The 15,273-nt window shown below is 36.6% G+C and overlaps 9 protein-coding genes across 11 annotated transcripts in view; 8 read left to right on the top strand and 1 right to left on the bottom strand.

Annotated features, from left to right (window-relative positions):
* The window catches only part of LOC133835612 (discoidin domain-containing receptor 2), a 159,696-nt gene that overhangs the window by 142,103 nt on the left and 2,320 nt on the right, over positions 1–15,273 (bottom strand). The window lies entirely within an intron of this gene.
* Positions 1,575–2,035, top strand: LOC133847841 (arylalkylamine N-acetyltransferase-like 2). The gene has a single exon (XM_062283101.1). It carries the CDS (start codon positions 1,616–1,618, stop codon positions 2,033–2,035), a length of 420 nt encoding a protein of 139 aa, XP_062139085.1. The 5' UTR covers positions 1,575–1,615.
* On the top strand, positions 4,569–5,388 carry LOC133845294 (arylalkylamine N-acetyltransferase-like 2). Its single transcript, XM_062279726.1, has one exon. It carries the CDS (start codon positions 4,608–4,610, stop codon positions 5,280–5,282), a length of 675 nt encoding a protein of 224 aa, XP_062135710.1. The 5' UTR covers positions 4,569–4,607; the 3' UTR covers positions 5,283–5,388.
* On the top strand, positions 7,090–8,046 carry LOC133847438 (arylalkylamine N-acetyltransferase-like 2). The gene has a single exon (XM_062282480.1). The coding sequence runs from the start codon at positions 7,130–7,132 to the stop codon at positions 7,802–7,804; it is 675 nt and encodes a 224-aa protein (XP_062138464.1). The 5' UTR covers positions 7,090–7,129; the 3' UTR covers positions 7,805–8,046.
* LOC133835650 (arylalkylamine N-acetyltransferase-like 2) lies at positions 8,338–9,324 on the top strand. The gene has a single exon (XM_062265680.1). The coding sequence runs from the start codon at positions 8,534–8,536 to the stop codon at positions 9,188–9,190; it is 657 nt and encodes a 218-aa protein (XP_062121664.1). The 5' UTR covers positions 8,338–8,533; the 3' UTR covers positions 9,191–9,324.
* On the top strand, positions 9,577–10,375 carry LOC133835660 (arylalkylamine N-acetyltransferase-like 2). The gene has a single exon (XM_062265691.1). The coding sequence runs from the start codon at positions 9,657–9,659 to the stop codon at positions 10,311–10,313; it is 657 nt and encodes a 218-aa protein (XP_062121675.1). The 5' UTR covers positions 9,577–9,656; the 3' UTR covers positions 10,314–10,375.
* On the top strand, positions 10,556–11,429 carry LOC133850745 (arylalkylamine N-acetyltransferase-like 2). The gene has a single exon (XM_062286924.1). It carries the CDS (start codon positions 10,725–10,727, stop codon positions 11,379–11,381), a length of 657 nt encoding a protein of 218 aa, XP_062142908.1. The 5' UTR covers positions 10,556–10,724; the 3' UTR covers positions 11,382–11,429.
* Positions 11,893–12,823, top strand: LOC133850480 (arylalkylamine N-acetyltransferase-like 2). Its single transcript, XM_062286599.1, has one exon. It carries the CDS (start codon positions 12,082–12,084, stop codon positions 12,661–12,663), a length of 582 nt encoding a protein of 193 aa, XP_062142583.1. The 5' UTR covers positions 11,893–12,081; the 3' UTR covers positions 12,664–12,823.
* Positions 12,956–13,988, top strand: LOC133850479 (arylalkylamine N-acetyltransferase-like 2). The gene has a single exon (XM_062286598.1). The coding sequence runs from the start codon at positions 12,992–12,994 to the stop codon at positions 13,637–13,639; it is 648 nt and encodes a 215-aa protein (XP_062142582.1). The 5' UTR covers positions 12,956–12,991; the 3' UTR covers positions 13,640–13,988.

The raw sequence follows: 15,273 nt of genomic DNA, 5'->3' as shown, positions 1-15,273 counted from the left end.
AAGCAATAAATGGCAAACCAAATGTTGATCATAAATTGTCCATATTTATTTTGCAGAGGCAAACATGTCAAGAAGATCGAAGAAACCATTTACGACGAAGAACCGCTGCGGTCTGAATTAGAGGATGACACGAAGGCTGAAGTGCAGCTGACCCTAATTGAGGGATTAGGAAACTATCACAATTCATTGATAGAACAGGGCAATTGCTTGGTGGCAATCAATGAGAATAATGGTGGACGGATTGTTATAAGTGTCTTGGCAGGATGTGAAACCTACAGCAAGTTGCTGCACTAGAAAATGGTGCTTTTAAAAGAATTGCTACGTTTGAGTTTGAGACTAAAATCAAAGTGAACTACTTCCAGCTTTACGGCGTTTTCAAAGTGATTTATACGGCAATGATCAATGTAGATGCGTCCATGCGTGGTAGAGGTTTAGTGATAATAGCATGGAGTAGCAATTTCTATTCTGCTCGACAAATGGAGGGAGTTGGCATGGAGTGCATTTATCGTCAGCCCTATGCAGACTATAAGGATGCCAATGGTCAAGTCATATTCAAGCCACCAGCTCCTCATAGCGAACTACGTATTTTGGCTTTAAACTGTAAACATTTAAATTATATAGTTTTAAGAAATTTTTGTTTTTTAACTATTTGTCATTGCATTGAAATATTATTATAATGCTGCAAATTAAAGTAATACTTTCTTATTTTAGGCCTATCATCCAATGCGATTATTTTATGACGATTCATTTCTCCAATTATAACTGTCAGGCAGGTGATGAATAAAATTCGTACGTTATATGCATATTTAAAAGTTCAAATGAAAACTATGTTTGTTAACAAAATGCAGCTTAATAAATAATTTTATTAATTATTGATATCTAATTATGTTTGTCATTCAAAAGCATTGTTAAAAGTGTGTGTTTTCACGATCAAAAATGCTTATCTAAGAATGGCGTTGTTTTATAGACCCAAATGTGTATAGAATATATGTCTAAAAATAGATGAGAATTTCTTGTGCAAAATTTCACTTAATAAATCCATGAAGAAAGTATATGTTAATTATCTAGGTCCTGACCTAGATAAATAGAAAATATCTCCTATGTACTATGTATATTTACTTTCAAATCCAGCTGGTTCATTCAAGTTTTATAGTACTATATACTTATTATTAGGACCATTCTTCAGGGGCATCCATTTCAAGTACTTTCAAATAAAATGACAATTGCATATAATTATGTTTGTCATATGAGCAACTGAATAATTCTCTATCATGATTACGTCGATCTTGAAAATGAAAACAAAATTGAGATATTGTACTTCCAAATATACCGCCAAGTGTGATATTTTTAGATTAGATAATTTACAATGTAGTACTTTGTTCACAGTCATATCATTCGTCATTTGCATGCCATTCTGCCTATGAAAAAAACAATAATAAACCGTAAATCTTTATATCTTTTTCATCATTTTATTATACACCTCATAATATAATAAACTTACGCATTATGCCCAAAAGTGAAGTTCTTATAAGAGGACCCCAGATAACCGACCGTATAAATAGCGACCAACTGGCAACGGGCTTTACATTTCAGAAGTAAGCTTAAAAAACTCAACATGTCTACAAATTTTGGTTCTAAGGATGGAATCCTCATTCGGATCATGACTGTGGATGACTACAAACTGGTGAAGATCTTCATGAGAGAACATTTCTTTATTGGAAATCCGATGAACGACGCTTGCGACGAAGATGTTCAGAAATGCAATGAGAAGGAAAACGATGAATATCACATTGATATGATAAAGCAGAACACATCTTTATTGGCTGTCAAGGATGACGACGAAGAACAAATCGTTGGTTTTGTTCTAGCCGGTGCTCAAGTGCCGAGTGATTTGGAGAAGAGTCGCAAGGAGGCTGACGAATTGGAAGAAAATGCCTGGAAACGCATTGCAGTGTTTAATTCGTTAAATTTTCTCAACAAAAATAGCCGAGTAGTAAAGAAAATATACCAACATATTTGTAATGTCAAGTCATAGTACTCTAAGAAGGTAAACAACGTTATCAAAATTTCAATTATATCGAAAAAAAACTGAACTTAAGTCATTGACTTTTACAGACTAGTATGTATTAATTACTTAAAATCATGTATTTTTGCTTTTCGGTTCATAAATAAATGTGACCCCATGGGGAAATCGGAATGTCTCCGAATATGCTCAAAGGCGATAATGCTTAGTAAGAAAGAATACTACAATATAAAGCTGACTGTAAGAGACCTTTTTTTTAGTTCATGTGTTCCAAAATCAAAAAATATTGTTCTGCAAAATTCATTTTAGTTCGTAGCGGCTCTGAGATGCATGCTCGAAGGGTCATATACATGAATATTCAATTAAAATTATGATAGTGAAAAATATATATGTGCATAAATAACAATTATTCATGACGGGTATCAGCATTGATTCAGCGGCAATTCAAACAAATACATAATATATATTAACATATTAATATGAGCTTCAATGATAAATAATATCAGCGGACGTTTTCTTAGAGAACTAACTATTACGCCTTTGCTTGCAATCGCATACTAATTCTATTAATTGCATATGTGGACTTTTATTCCATAATATATATTTTATATCTTTCGTTAGCAGCCGCTTGTTCATTCATAGGGGTCTAGTTTATTTATAAATAAAATTATAAACTAAATCGCCATCTACGTATATTATGGTGTTTTATTCATATGGGTCCTACTAATAATTATTATTATTTTATTATTTATGTAGTGTACTATAATTTGTGTTTTTTTATCTTACGTTTTCAATACACTAATTGACCGTTATTATTTATGTCGAAAAGTGAACAGGTCCATAATTAAGACACCAAGTAGATAAGTGATTTGGCATTTTGTGAAACCGCAACCTATGTGTTGAACTTCTTGAAAATGTAACCTTTTCATTTTAAAAGTAAGTAGCAAGGCAACAACATGACTACAAACTTTGGCACAAAAGACGGTATCCTAATTCGAACTATGACCAAGGACGATCTAAAAATCATCGAGAATAGCATCTACGGCGATGAGCCTCTGCAGTTGGCACTAGTGGGAAACTCGAAAGTCCAAATGCAGCAAACTCTAATTGAAATTTTGGACAAGTTTCACAATTGGATGGTAGAACAGGGGACTTGTTTGGTAGCAATCAATGAAAAGGATGGTGAACGCATTGTTGGATGTATCTTAGCTGGATTCGAAACATCTGACGATCTACAAGAATATTATGCCCAAATTTCTACACTGGATGAGTGTGCTTTTAAAACCGTTGGCATATTTGAGTGTGAAACGAAAACCAAAGTAAACTACTTCCAGCTTTACAGCGTTTCCAAAGTGATTTATGCAGCAATGATCAATGTAGATGCGTCTATGTGTGGTAGAGGTTTAGTGATAATAGCATGGAGTAGCAATTTCTATTCTGCTCGACAAATGGAGGGAGTTGGCATGGAGTGCATTTATCGTCAGCCCTATGCAGACTATAAGGATGCCAATGGTCAAGTCATATTCAAGCCACCAGCTCCTCATAGCGAACTACGTATTTTGGCTTTAAACTGTAAACATTTAAATTATATAGTTTTAAGAAATTTTGTTTTTTAACTATTTGTCATTGCATTGAAATATTATTATAATGCTGCAAATTAAAGTAATACTTTCTTATTTTAGGCCTATCATCCAATGCGATTATTTTATGACGATTCATTTCTCCAATTATAACTGTCAGGCAGGTGATGAATAAAATTCGTACGTTATATGCATATTTAAAAGTTCAAATGAAAACTATGTTTGTTAACAAAATTCAGCTTATTAAATAATGTTATTAATTATCGATATATAATTATGTTTGTCATTCAAAAGCTTTGATAAAATTGTGTGCTTTCACGATCAAAAATGCTTATCTAAGAATGGCGTTGTTTTATAGACCCAAATGTGTATAGAATATATGTCTAAAAATAGATGAGAATTTCTTGTGCAAAATTTCACTTAATAAATCCAAGAAGAAAGCATAATTATCTAGGTCCTGACCTAGATAAATAGAAAATATCTCCTATGTACTATGTATATTTACTTTCAAACTCAGCTGGTTCATTCAAGTTTTTATAGTACTATATACTTATTATTAGGACCATTCTTCAGGGGCATCCATTTCAAGTACTTTCAAATAAAATGACAATTGCATATAATTATGTTTGTCATATGAGCAACTGAATAATTCTCTATCATGATTACGTCGATCTTGAAAATGAAAACAAAATTGAGATATTGTACTTCCAAATATACCGCCAAGTGTGATATTTTTAGATTAGATAATTTACAATGTAGTACTTTGTTCACAGTCATATCATTCGTCATTTGCATGACATTCTACCTATGAAAAGAAAACAATAATAAACCGTAAATCTTTATATCTTTTTCATCATTTTATTATACACCTCATAATATAATAAACTTACGCATTATGCCCAAAAGTGAAGTTCTTATAAGAGGACCCCAGATAACCGACCGTATAAATAGCGACCAACTGGCAACGGGCTTTACATTTCAGAAGTAAGCTTAAAAAACTCAACATGTCTACAAATTTTGGTTCTAAGGATGGAATCCTCATTCGGATCATGACTGTGGATGACTACAAACTGGTGAAGATCTTCATGAGAGAACATTTCTTTATTGGAAATCCGATGAACGACGCTTGCGACGAAGATGTTCAGAAATGCAATGAGAAGGAAAACGATGAATATCATATCGATATGATAAAGCAGAACACATCTTTATTGGCTGTCAAGGATGACGACGAAGAACAAATCGTTGGTTTTGTTCTAGCCGGTGCTCAAGTGCCGAGTGATTTGGAGAAGAGTCGCAAGGAGGCAGATGAATTGGAAGAAAATGCTTGGAAACGCATTGCAGTGTTTAATTCGTTGATTGAAAGAGAAGCGAATGTCTTTAAGCGCTACGGAGTATCCGAGGTTCTCTATTCCCACATAACCACTGTTCACACCTCGATGCGGGGCAAGGGACTTGGTGCACGATTAGCTAAAGCCTTGATGGAACTGGGTCGCTCCAAGGGCTTTCCTGCAATGGCAGCTTCATGCTCCAGCTACTATTCAGCTCGACAAAAGCAGGCATTAGGCATGGAGTGCATTTATAGTCACGCCTATGATGACTACAAGGATATTAACGGCAATGTGGTCTTTAAGACTCAAGCTCCTAACACTCATGTTCGTTTTCTGGCCATGAGATTGTGATATGTTTATTCTTATTAGTATTAAGATTGGGAAGTTTAATCAAATAATTTAAAATACACTACAGTACTACTAGAAAATACATTGATAATAAACATTTAAAACTCAATTTTAACTAGAATTTTTAATGATCAATTTGGTCACTTTAAAGTCGGGCTACCGGGCAATCCATTTTGAGTACCGAATCAATATACCATATAATATTAAAAATATACTGAAGAATATTTCAGGTATATTGATACAGGATTATTTTCAAAATATACCAGAGACTGTAAAATACACCAGATTTTAAGCCAAAACAACTAAGACTAAGTAAGCAGGTGCCGATATAGAAGTATTTCTTTAATACCTTCTGCAATTTGCGTCTGATCGCAGATAAATATATAAATTTAATATGCCTATTTCCGCCTGATACATACAATTCCAGGATGTATAAAGTTATAATACCCTTTTACCATATGGGCAGCGGGTATAATGGCAAAAAGAACCTACAATATTTGGTTTCAGCTACAAAAATTTGTGTCAATCAAATATCCTTTTAGAACTGTGAAGAATCATGTGGTTTAAGGTCCTGGGTTCCAGTTCTCTGCTCGTTTCAGTGAGTTTCAGTAGTGCATCTGAAGATAATAAGTGTTTAATAGAGTAATATTTAGCAAAAAAATAAGAATCATATTTGGCCGCTTCGCATTGAATTTGACGTAATTTTTTTTCCGTTGATGTGGTAGATTCTATTATTTTTAATATTGTGAGCTGTTGAGCATAAAGATAATAATGTTTACAAGTTGTCTGCATAAATGGAAAAAACCCTCCCAAAACGAATTGAATTAATTTACGCAAAGCACTCACAAGTCTGTTTTGAGTGAGTAAATGAGTGAGTGAGTGATTTCTCGTTCGATTCAGTCTCTCAAGAGTGAAAGCGAAAAAAACACAAAGTGAGTGAGATTGCGTCGGATGAGTGAATGCTTTCAAATGCTAAACTGGCTATTTTAATTGTTGTTAGCACGTCATTCATAGGAATATTATAGATTTCAATTATTATTAACAAAATTATTAAAAACAAGAAAAAAAGCTACAGTCGAATGTGGCCGACTGTGATTTACCTGCACCCATTTTGAATAAAAGCAAAATATAGCGGTATTAATTTTGAAATATACAGCAAAAATTCTAAAAATATACCAAAGGCTATTTTAGGTATATTAATGCAGTACTACATTCGAAATATACAATATTGTAGTGCCGAATATACCGGATTGTCAACCACAGCAACTAACCTTCTACAATAGTAAGTTGTCGATTTTTGGGGGCAGAAGTAGGCGTGTCAAAAAATCTGTCTGCAAACATAATAAGTGCTGCCGAAAAAAAATTATAGCTCTATCTCTTATAGTTTCTGAGATATAGGTGTTCATACGGACAGACAGACAGACTGACAGACGTACATAGCTAGATTGCCTCGGCTGTTGACGCTGATTAAGAATGTATATACTTTTTAGATTCGGAGATGCCTCCTTCTACCTATGGGTAGCGGGTATAAAAGTGTTATTATTGGAGTACAAGTATATAAATATTATATTATATAAACAAAACAAACTAATTAAAATTTCGAATTGATATATCGTGCGTTTCTGCAGAAAATCACTAAATGAATACACAGAATTCGACAAAAATAACTCGAATTATACGACTTTGCCATTTATGCACTCCTTCCACTGAAAGTCATACGTATGTTAGTAGAGCAATCTAAAAATGACGATAATGATTAGCCCAATTACTGATTGCAAAAGTTGAGCATATAAATATTGACTAGTTGAAGTTAAACGTAGCATTTCAAAAGTGACAGCCCAATACTTAATATGTGCACGAATTTCGGGTTAAAAGATGGCATTTTCATCCGCATCATGAAAGTGGAGGATTACGATAAAGTGAAGAACTTCATGGGAGACAATTTCTACAATGGGGAACCACTTTGCGCATCTTCGGGCGTGGATTGTCAGACACCCTTTGAACAATTATTCAAAGACTATCACATCTGGCTGATAAAGCAGGAAACCTGCTTGATTGCCCTCGATGCCAACGATGAAGAACGCATTGTAGGCGTTGTGCTAGCCGGACCCTCAGCTGAGAGCCATTTGGAGGAGGAATGCGTTAGAGCAGAAGAAATGGCTCAAGGACCACTGAGAGACATCTACACATTTCTCACTGACATCGAATGCAAAGCCAATCTCTTTAAGCATTATGGAATCTCGGAGTTACTCTACTCTCAAATCACCAATGTGGATGCCGCCTGGCGAGGCAAGGGATTGGGAACACGTCTAGCTGCTGCTCTGATCGAGGTGGGTCGATCGAAGGGCTATTCCGTAATGTCAGCGACCTGCACAAGTTTCTATTCAGCGCGCCAGAAGATGGCCATGGGTATGGAGTGCATCCATGCTGAAGCCTATGCGGATCACAAGGACGCCAATGGCGAAGTTATACTGAAACCTCCAGCACCTCACACACACATACGTGTGTTGGGCATCAAGATTTGAATCATAAAGCAAAAGCACTCCTGATAACATTAGAGATACCAGGCCTGCTAAAAAAAAATAGTCAGCACATTGTGATAATAAAGGCAAACCTTATCAAACAACAATGTTGTACAGTATTTATTATACACCAGACAGCTTGAAATATATTGCCATATTGATAAAAGTTCAATACTTTATCATTAACCCATTGGCATTCTCTGGCATTAGTTGACTTTATACGTTAAGCTGTGTTATAACTTTTAATAAGCAAGGATTTCTAATATAATCGCAATCTAGATAAATTATTTTCTACTTTGTAGACACTTTGTATTGAATTGTAAAAGAAATATATGTAGTTGTTTACATAATCACTGCCTGGTAAGATCACAATAAAGTTGTATCTTACAGATACTTTGTATTTAATTGCTTACTATATGACAACAATTAGTTCTATTGTCAGGTTAAACAACTTTATATAATATGTGTAAATTTGGTTCATTATCAGTTTAGTTCACAATCCAGTTGTATCTTTCAGATACATTGTATTTGATTGCAAACTATAAATAAACAATTAGTTTTATTGTGTACATCTTGTAATGGAATTCTCAAAAAAATAAACTGTTATCGCAGTTATCGCATATTCATTGTGTAATCTCGGCCAGTGAACCGACATGCTCTGCAAGTTTTCAATTTGATTAGATCCCAATAAACTTTGGCGACTGAATTTAGTTTACTTTAGAAGCTTGTACCATGACGAACATTACTATACGCGAACTGAAGCCCGAAGACCTCGATGAGTACTTTCGATATCTCATTCAGAACTTCCACGGTCATGAACCACTTCTGCTGACACCTGGAGATCACAATTTCGAACCGGATACGCCGGAGAGACGTGCGTCTCGTCTAGCGGTAATAAAACAAGGTCTCTCCTTAGTTGCTGTGGATTCCAACGATGGAGGTCGCATAGTAGCCTCAGCTTACTCTGAAGCCAAGGTTCCAAATGACTTGGAGAAAACTTGGAGAGAAGTCAATGAGAAGAAGCCTAAGGCGTTCATCGATCACGTGTACTTCTTTCTTGCCGGCATTGAGAAACGTTCGAAATTATTTGAACGTTTCGAAGTATCGAATGTTCTCTACCTCAACATTCTTAGTGTGGGAAAAACTGTACGCCAACAAGGATTGGGACGTCGTCTTGTGACTGCTGTAATCGAACTGGCACGCTCTAAAGGATTTCCCCTGATTGCAGTCTCCTGCACGAGTTTGTATTCGACTCGCATCATGTCAGCTCTGGGCATGAGCATTATTCACTCTGAGAACTATTCGGATTACAAGGACGAGGATGGCAACGTTGTAATAAAACCACCAGAACCACACACATCCGTCAATATCATGGCAATGAAATTGTAGGGTATTCTTAAGCTGCTGCATTCGGTAAAGTTGTGAAATAAACGTGAGATAATTTCCATTAGCTTATCTACAGACTTTCCTTATCAAAGCTTGCAAACCGGAAAAGAAAACATATGGGGCAATATGACAAACTCAAGAGTAGCAAACAAAAAAGCTTGTGTTAAAAGTTCACACTTAAAAAAAAGTTTTAGGGAATCCGACAAATTGAATTTTGACTTTCGGAATTTAATTTACGAAATACTTTGCATTACTAACTACACAGAGTTGATGAGAATTGAAATTAGAAGTCGAGATTTTTGATTTAACAAAATTATTTTGCTTATTGAAAGATAACATTCTCAGAGAGTTAGCGCATATTCAAAGTGTAATCTTGATCGGTTAATCGCTATTCTCCCAAGTTCTCGTTTTTGATAAGACTCAAATAAAATTAGGCGAGAGCTTTCAGTTCACATTTGAAACTTGTACAATGACAAACATTACTATACGCGAATTGAAGGCAGAAGACCTCGATGAGTACTTTCGATTTCTTACTGAAAACTTCTACTGCGATGAACCACTTCAGCTGACACCCGGAGATCACAACTTCGAACCGGATACGCCGGAGAGACGTGCATCTCGTCTAGCCGTAATAAAACAAGGTCTCTCCTTAGTTGCTGTGGATTCCAACGATGGAGGTCGCATTGTAGCCTCAGCTTACTCTGAAGCCAAGGTTCCAGATGACTTGGAGAAAACTTGGAGAGAAGTCAATGAGAAGAAGCCTACTGAGTTCATTGAACATGTGGACTTATTTCTTGCTGGCTTTGACAAACGTTCGAAATTATTTGAACGTTTCGAAGTATCGAAGGTTTTCTGCCTCAACATTTTGGGGGTGGGAAAAACTGTACGTCAACAAGGATTGGGACGTCGTCTTGTGTCTGCTGTAATCGAACTGGCTCGCTCTAAAGGATTTCCCCTGATCGCAGTCTCCTGCACGAGTTTGTATTCGACTCGCATTATGTCAGCTCTGGGCATGAGCTGTATTCATTCGGAGAAGTGTTCAGACTACAAGGACGAAGATGGCAACGTGGTTTTAAAGCCACCAGAACCACATACATCCATCAATCTCATGGCAATGAAATTGTAGGGTTTTTTTGAGCTGCTGTATTCGGTAAAGTTGTGAAATAAACGTGAGATAATTTCAAATAGCTTATCTACATACTTTCCTTATCAAAGCTTACAAACCAGAAAACAAGTGGGGCAATATGACAAACTCAAGAGTAGCAAATAAAAAGCTTGTGTTTTTTAGGGAATCCCTCAATTTGAATTTAGATTTTCGGAATACAGAGTTGATGACAATTGACATAAGAAGTCGAGGCATTTGCTTTAACTATTATACTTTAAAGAAAAAAAAAGATTTATTTCTCAGGCGACAAATAGCTACCGCAAAATTTATAGTGTAATCTCGATCAGTAAACCAATATTCTGCCAAGTTATTTGTTGATAAGAGTCGAAAAAATTAGGCGATCAACTTCAGTTGACATTAGAAGCTTGTGCCATGACGAACATAACTATACGCGAGTTGAAACCAGAAGATCTCGATGAGTATTGTAGATTTCTCTATGTAAACTTCTACGGTCATGAGCCAGTTTTGCAGACACCCGGAGATCATAAATTCGATCCTGATACAGCAGAGAGACGTGCGTCTCGTCTAGCCGTCATAAAACAGGCCCTGTCTTTGGTTGCTGTGGATTCCAACGATGGAGGTCGCATTGTGGCCTCAGCCTATGCCTCATCTAAAGTTCCAGATGACTTGGAGAAAAGTTGGAGCGAGGTCAATGAGAAGAAGCTTACGGAATTTATCGACCACGTGTACTTATTTCTTCGCGGGGTTGAGAAACGTTCGAACATATTTCAACATTTCGAAGTATCCAAAGCTCTCTACCTAAATATCCTTAGTGTAGATGCAACAGTGCGGAATCAAGGATTGGGACGTCGTCTAGTAGCTGCCTTAATAGAGCTAGGTCGGTCCAAGGGATTTCCAATAATTGCGACCTCCTGTACTAGCTGGTATTCAACTCGAGTCGTGGAAGCTCTGGGCATGAGCTGTGTTTACTCAGAGAACTATTCAGACTACAGAGATAAGGATGGAAACGTGGTAATAAAGCCACCAGAACCACATACATCCGTCAATATCATGGCGATGAAATTGTAGTGTATTCCAAGTCTGCCTTATTTGTTAAAGATGTGAAATAAAGGATATTAATATATTCTCTGATCTTATCTAAAGTCTTTCATTATCAGAGCTTTTAATTCAGAATAGGAGAACATATTCAACAGTATGAGAATGCCAAGGGCAACAAAAATAAAAGCTCGCACATTTGAAAAGGTTTTGGTAAATTTGACCTCTTTAAATTTGCTTATCAAAACTGGTTTTCAGAAGAAATAACATTTTGGACATTTTGTCCCACATAATAAGTTACCGAAATCTTAACGCTCCTCTCTACTAAATGTTCTTACGATATGATTTGGAATTCATTCAAGAAACAATAGATTCACCTTTAACTTTACAAAAATATTTGAATAATTATAAGTTTCACTCACAAAAAGAAAGTAGTTTTTTCAACAGAGAATCAATGGGTCTAAAAATATATCTTTGATATACCTGGCGATGTAATCACAAAAAATTTCCGAGTATTTAAATGAATAGTCGTGACTGTTGTTAAAAGAGTTTTCGCTTTATTATATAATAAGTAATTGTTTATACTCTTATATTGAAGTGCAAACGTCAAGTAGTTATCGCATATTCTGAGTGTATTCGCGGCCAGTGAACTGATGTTCACTTCGAGTTCTCAACTTGATAAGATCGCATAGGTCTAGGCGACCGGTTTCAGTTGACTATTGAAGCTTGTGCCATGACGTCGATTACTATACGCGAGTTGAGAGCGGATGACATCGATGAGTACTGCCGGTTTCTGACTACAAACTTCTACGGCCATGAGCCGGTCTTGCAAACACCCGGAGACCACAAGATCGTCACAGATACGCCGGAGAAACGCGAGACACGTTTAGCTATCATCCGACAAGGTCTCTCGTTGGTTGCTGTGGATTCGGGCAATGAAGGTCGGATTGTAGGCTGCGCCTTTGCGGAAGAAATGGTTCCCAATGACTTGGAGATCAATTGGAACAAAGTCAATGAAAAGAAGCCAACGACCTTTCTGGATCACGTGCATCTATTACTTAGCGGCGTGGAGATGCGATCGAAGTTCTTCGAACGCTTCGAAGTATCGAAGGCCCTCTTCCTCAATATTCTGACAGTGGATGCAACAATGTGCAATCAAGGAATAGGACGTCGTCTGGTTGCCGCTTTAATAGAACTGGGTCGCTCCAAGGGATTCCCCCTGATTGCAGTCTCCTGCACCAGTTTGTATTCAACGCGAGTCATGTCAGCTATGGGAATGAGTTGTGTTCACTCTGAGAACTATTCGGGATTTTAAAGATGAGGATGGCAATGTAGTGCTAAAGCCACCTGCACCTCATACTTCTGTCAATCTCATGGCAATGAAATTGTAGGGTATTCTAAGTTCGTTGTAGTCGGTAATGTTGCTAAATAAACGTGGGAGATATTATAGATTCCCCTAGCTTATCTACAGGGTTTCATTATCTGAGCTTCCAAACCGGAATAGGGAAACATATGGGGCAGTATGACAAGCTCAAGGGCAACAAACAAAAAAGCTCGCTCCGAAAGCTCCTTCTGATAAGCGCTTTAAAGGTGCTTAGGTACTTGGGAAATGTTTTCATTCTGTTTCGATTGTCGGCCACGTCATGTCAGCGATAATACGTGAATTGAAACTCGAAGATTTCGAGGAGCTGAAAACTTTCCTACGTGATCGTTACCTCATCGATGAACCGCTATGGCAACCCCATCCAGACGGTCAACTTCAGAATATGGCGGATCCCAAGAAGGAGGAATATCGCCGCAACCTCATAAGTCAAGGAACCTCATTGGTGGCCCTCGAAGACGGTCACATTGTGGGCGTGGCATTGGCTGGCGCTTTGTATCCCAGCGATGTGGAAGAACATGGCGTCGAAAGTGAACAAATGTCAACAGACACCATATTGAGTAAGGTCGTGCGCTTTCTAGCCGAAGTTGAGAGGCAGGCAAAAGTCTTTGAGCATTACGATGTTCCCAATGCGATTTATCTGAATATTCTCGGCGTGGACTCGTCGGTGCGTCGTCAGGGATTAGGACGTCGCCTTGTTGCCGCCGTTATGGAAGTGGGACGCTCTAAGGGATTCCCCCTACTGGTTACCACATGCACTAGCCTTTATTCTGCCCGTGTTATGACTGCCCTGGGCATGGAGTGTTTGTACTCTAAAGCCTATGCCGACTACAAGGATGAAGCTGGCAATGTGGTGCTCCAGCCACAGGCACCGCATACAGAGGCCTGTGTTATGGCAATCAGACTATAACTGTAAGATCTACTTGTATTCAATATTCGAGTGACTGTTTTTGATTTGTTTTGTTTTAATTACGCTTCCCAAATTTAATAATAACTTAAAGACGTCTGTAGTAACAGTCAAATTTGCAATTATATTAGTAAATTAAGCAATGTAGAAATTGTCACAAGAGACAAACTGTATTAATCAATAAGTTTGTAATTGAATTAGTTGTAAACAATAAAAAAAATAACTCACAATAGCACCGTCTCTAAAAATGAGAAATTATGAGCTATCGATAGAATTTATATCGATAGTAAGCGACTTAGTGGTGAGATTTATATCAGAATAACGATATGAACTTATCGATAGTAGGAAGAGAATATCAAAAATATACTAATATATAATTAAATTAGTTATAAACAATAAACAAAATAACTCACAATAGCACCGTCTCTAAAAATGAGAAATTATGAGCTATCGATAGAATTTATATCGATAGTAAGCGACTTAGTGGTGAGATTTATATCAGAATAACGATATGAACTTATCGATAGTAGGAAGAGAATATCAAAAATATACTATACCCTATTATATAATATATAATATCTTATTATTTGTATTATTAGAGTATGAATTATTCATTCTAGACTTTTTTATATTTTTATATTTACATATATTATAAGATACTTTTATATATGAATATGAATATGAAAAAGTTTAAATTTTTCGTACGAATTACTATTTGGATTCGGTTCTAAATCTATCGGAAATATTTTTGCTTTGGATTGTATTTATAAAAATATATTTAACCTTTGAATAATATGTATAATGTGTGTAATATTTACATAATTTATGTAAATTTTGTAGTTTTCTATTTAGAAAATGTTAGCGTATACTAAATATGCGCTAATCCAACTAAAATTCAGATCTGTGACTTGATAGTTTTTCCCACTCTCACATCTCCCCCTCTCAACGTTATCAGCAATAGTAACTTTATGCATATGAATATATGGTACGTATACATATGTGTTCCCATTGAAAACGCCTCGCTGCTTGCATGCAAAATGCAGGTCATTAGTGCAACGATCCCGCCTAGCTGCTTTTTCCTTTCCCTCTCTATCTCTTGATACAACCCTTTCATGTCAGACGCACGCACTCATTAACCCTTTGACAATAACAAAGTGGTGCACTTGCACCACCCTCTAGAACCCCTTCTCCTCCACCACCTTCTCCTCCTCCTACCACTCGAAGCCTGCATTCAACCTTGACCAACCCGCTGTCAACTTTGTTGTCTGTTTGCCTTATGGAAATATTTATGGATTTTGTTTACATCATCTCGGGGCGACAAACAATTCTTTTGCCCCCTTTTGTTGTCCGACTTTAAAGTGAGTCAGTTTTGATTATTTTCAATTTCATTTTTTATTGATTTACTTTTATTCATTTAAGCGTACGTTTATGGCGATTTAATTGGATTAAAAAGCTATAAAAGCGGCTTCAGAAATCATTTGGCATTGGGACTTTTGTTTTGGGTTAATTATTTTAAATTATTGACGTTTAATTTGTTGCGTCATTTGTTAAGGCTTACGTGTGGAGTGGCCTTTAAAGAGATCTACCATAAAGCCAGCCAGTCCAGTGGCCAAACGACCCGGCGACGACGACGTTAT

The sequence above is a fragment of the Drosophila sulfurigaster genome, chromosome 2L (genome assembly GCF_023558435.1).
Source record: "Drosophila sulfurigaster albostrigata strain 15112-1811.04 chromosome 2L, ASM2355843v2, whole genome shotgun sequence".
NCBI classification, from domain to species: domain Eukaryota; kingdom Metazoa; phylum Arthropoda; class Insecta; order Diptera; family Drosophilidae; genus Drosophila; species Drosophila sulfurigaster.
Note: the sequence above shows the minus strand (reverse complement) of the source record. Positions and strands in the feature narration are given on the sequence as shown.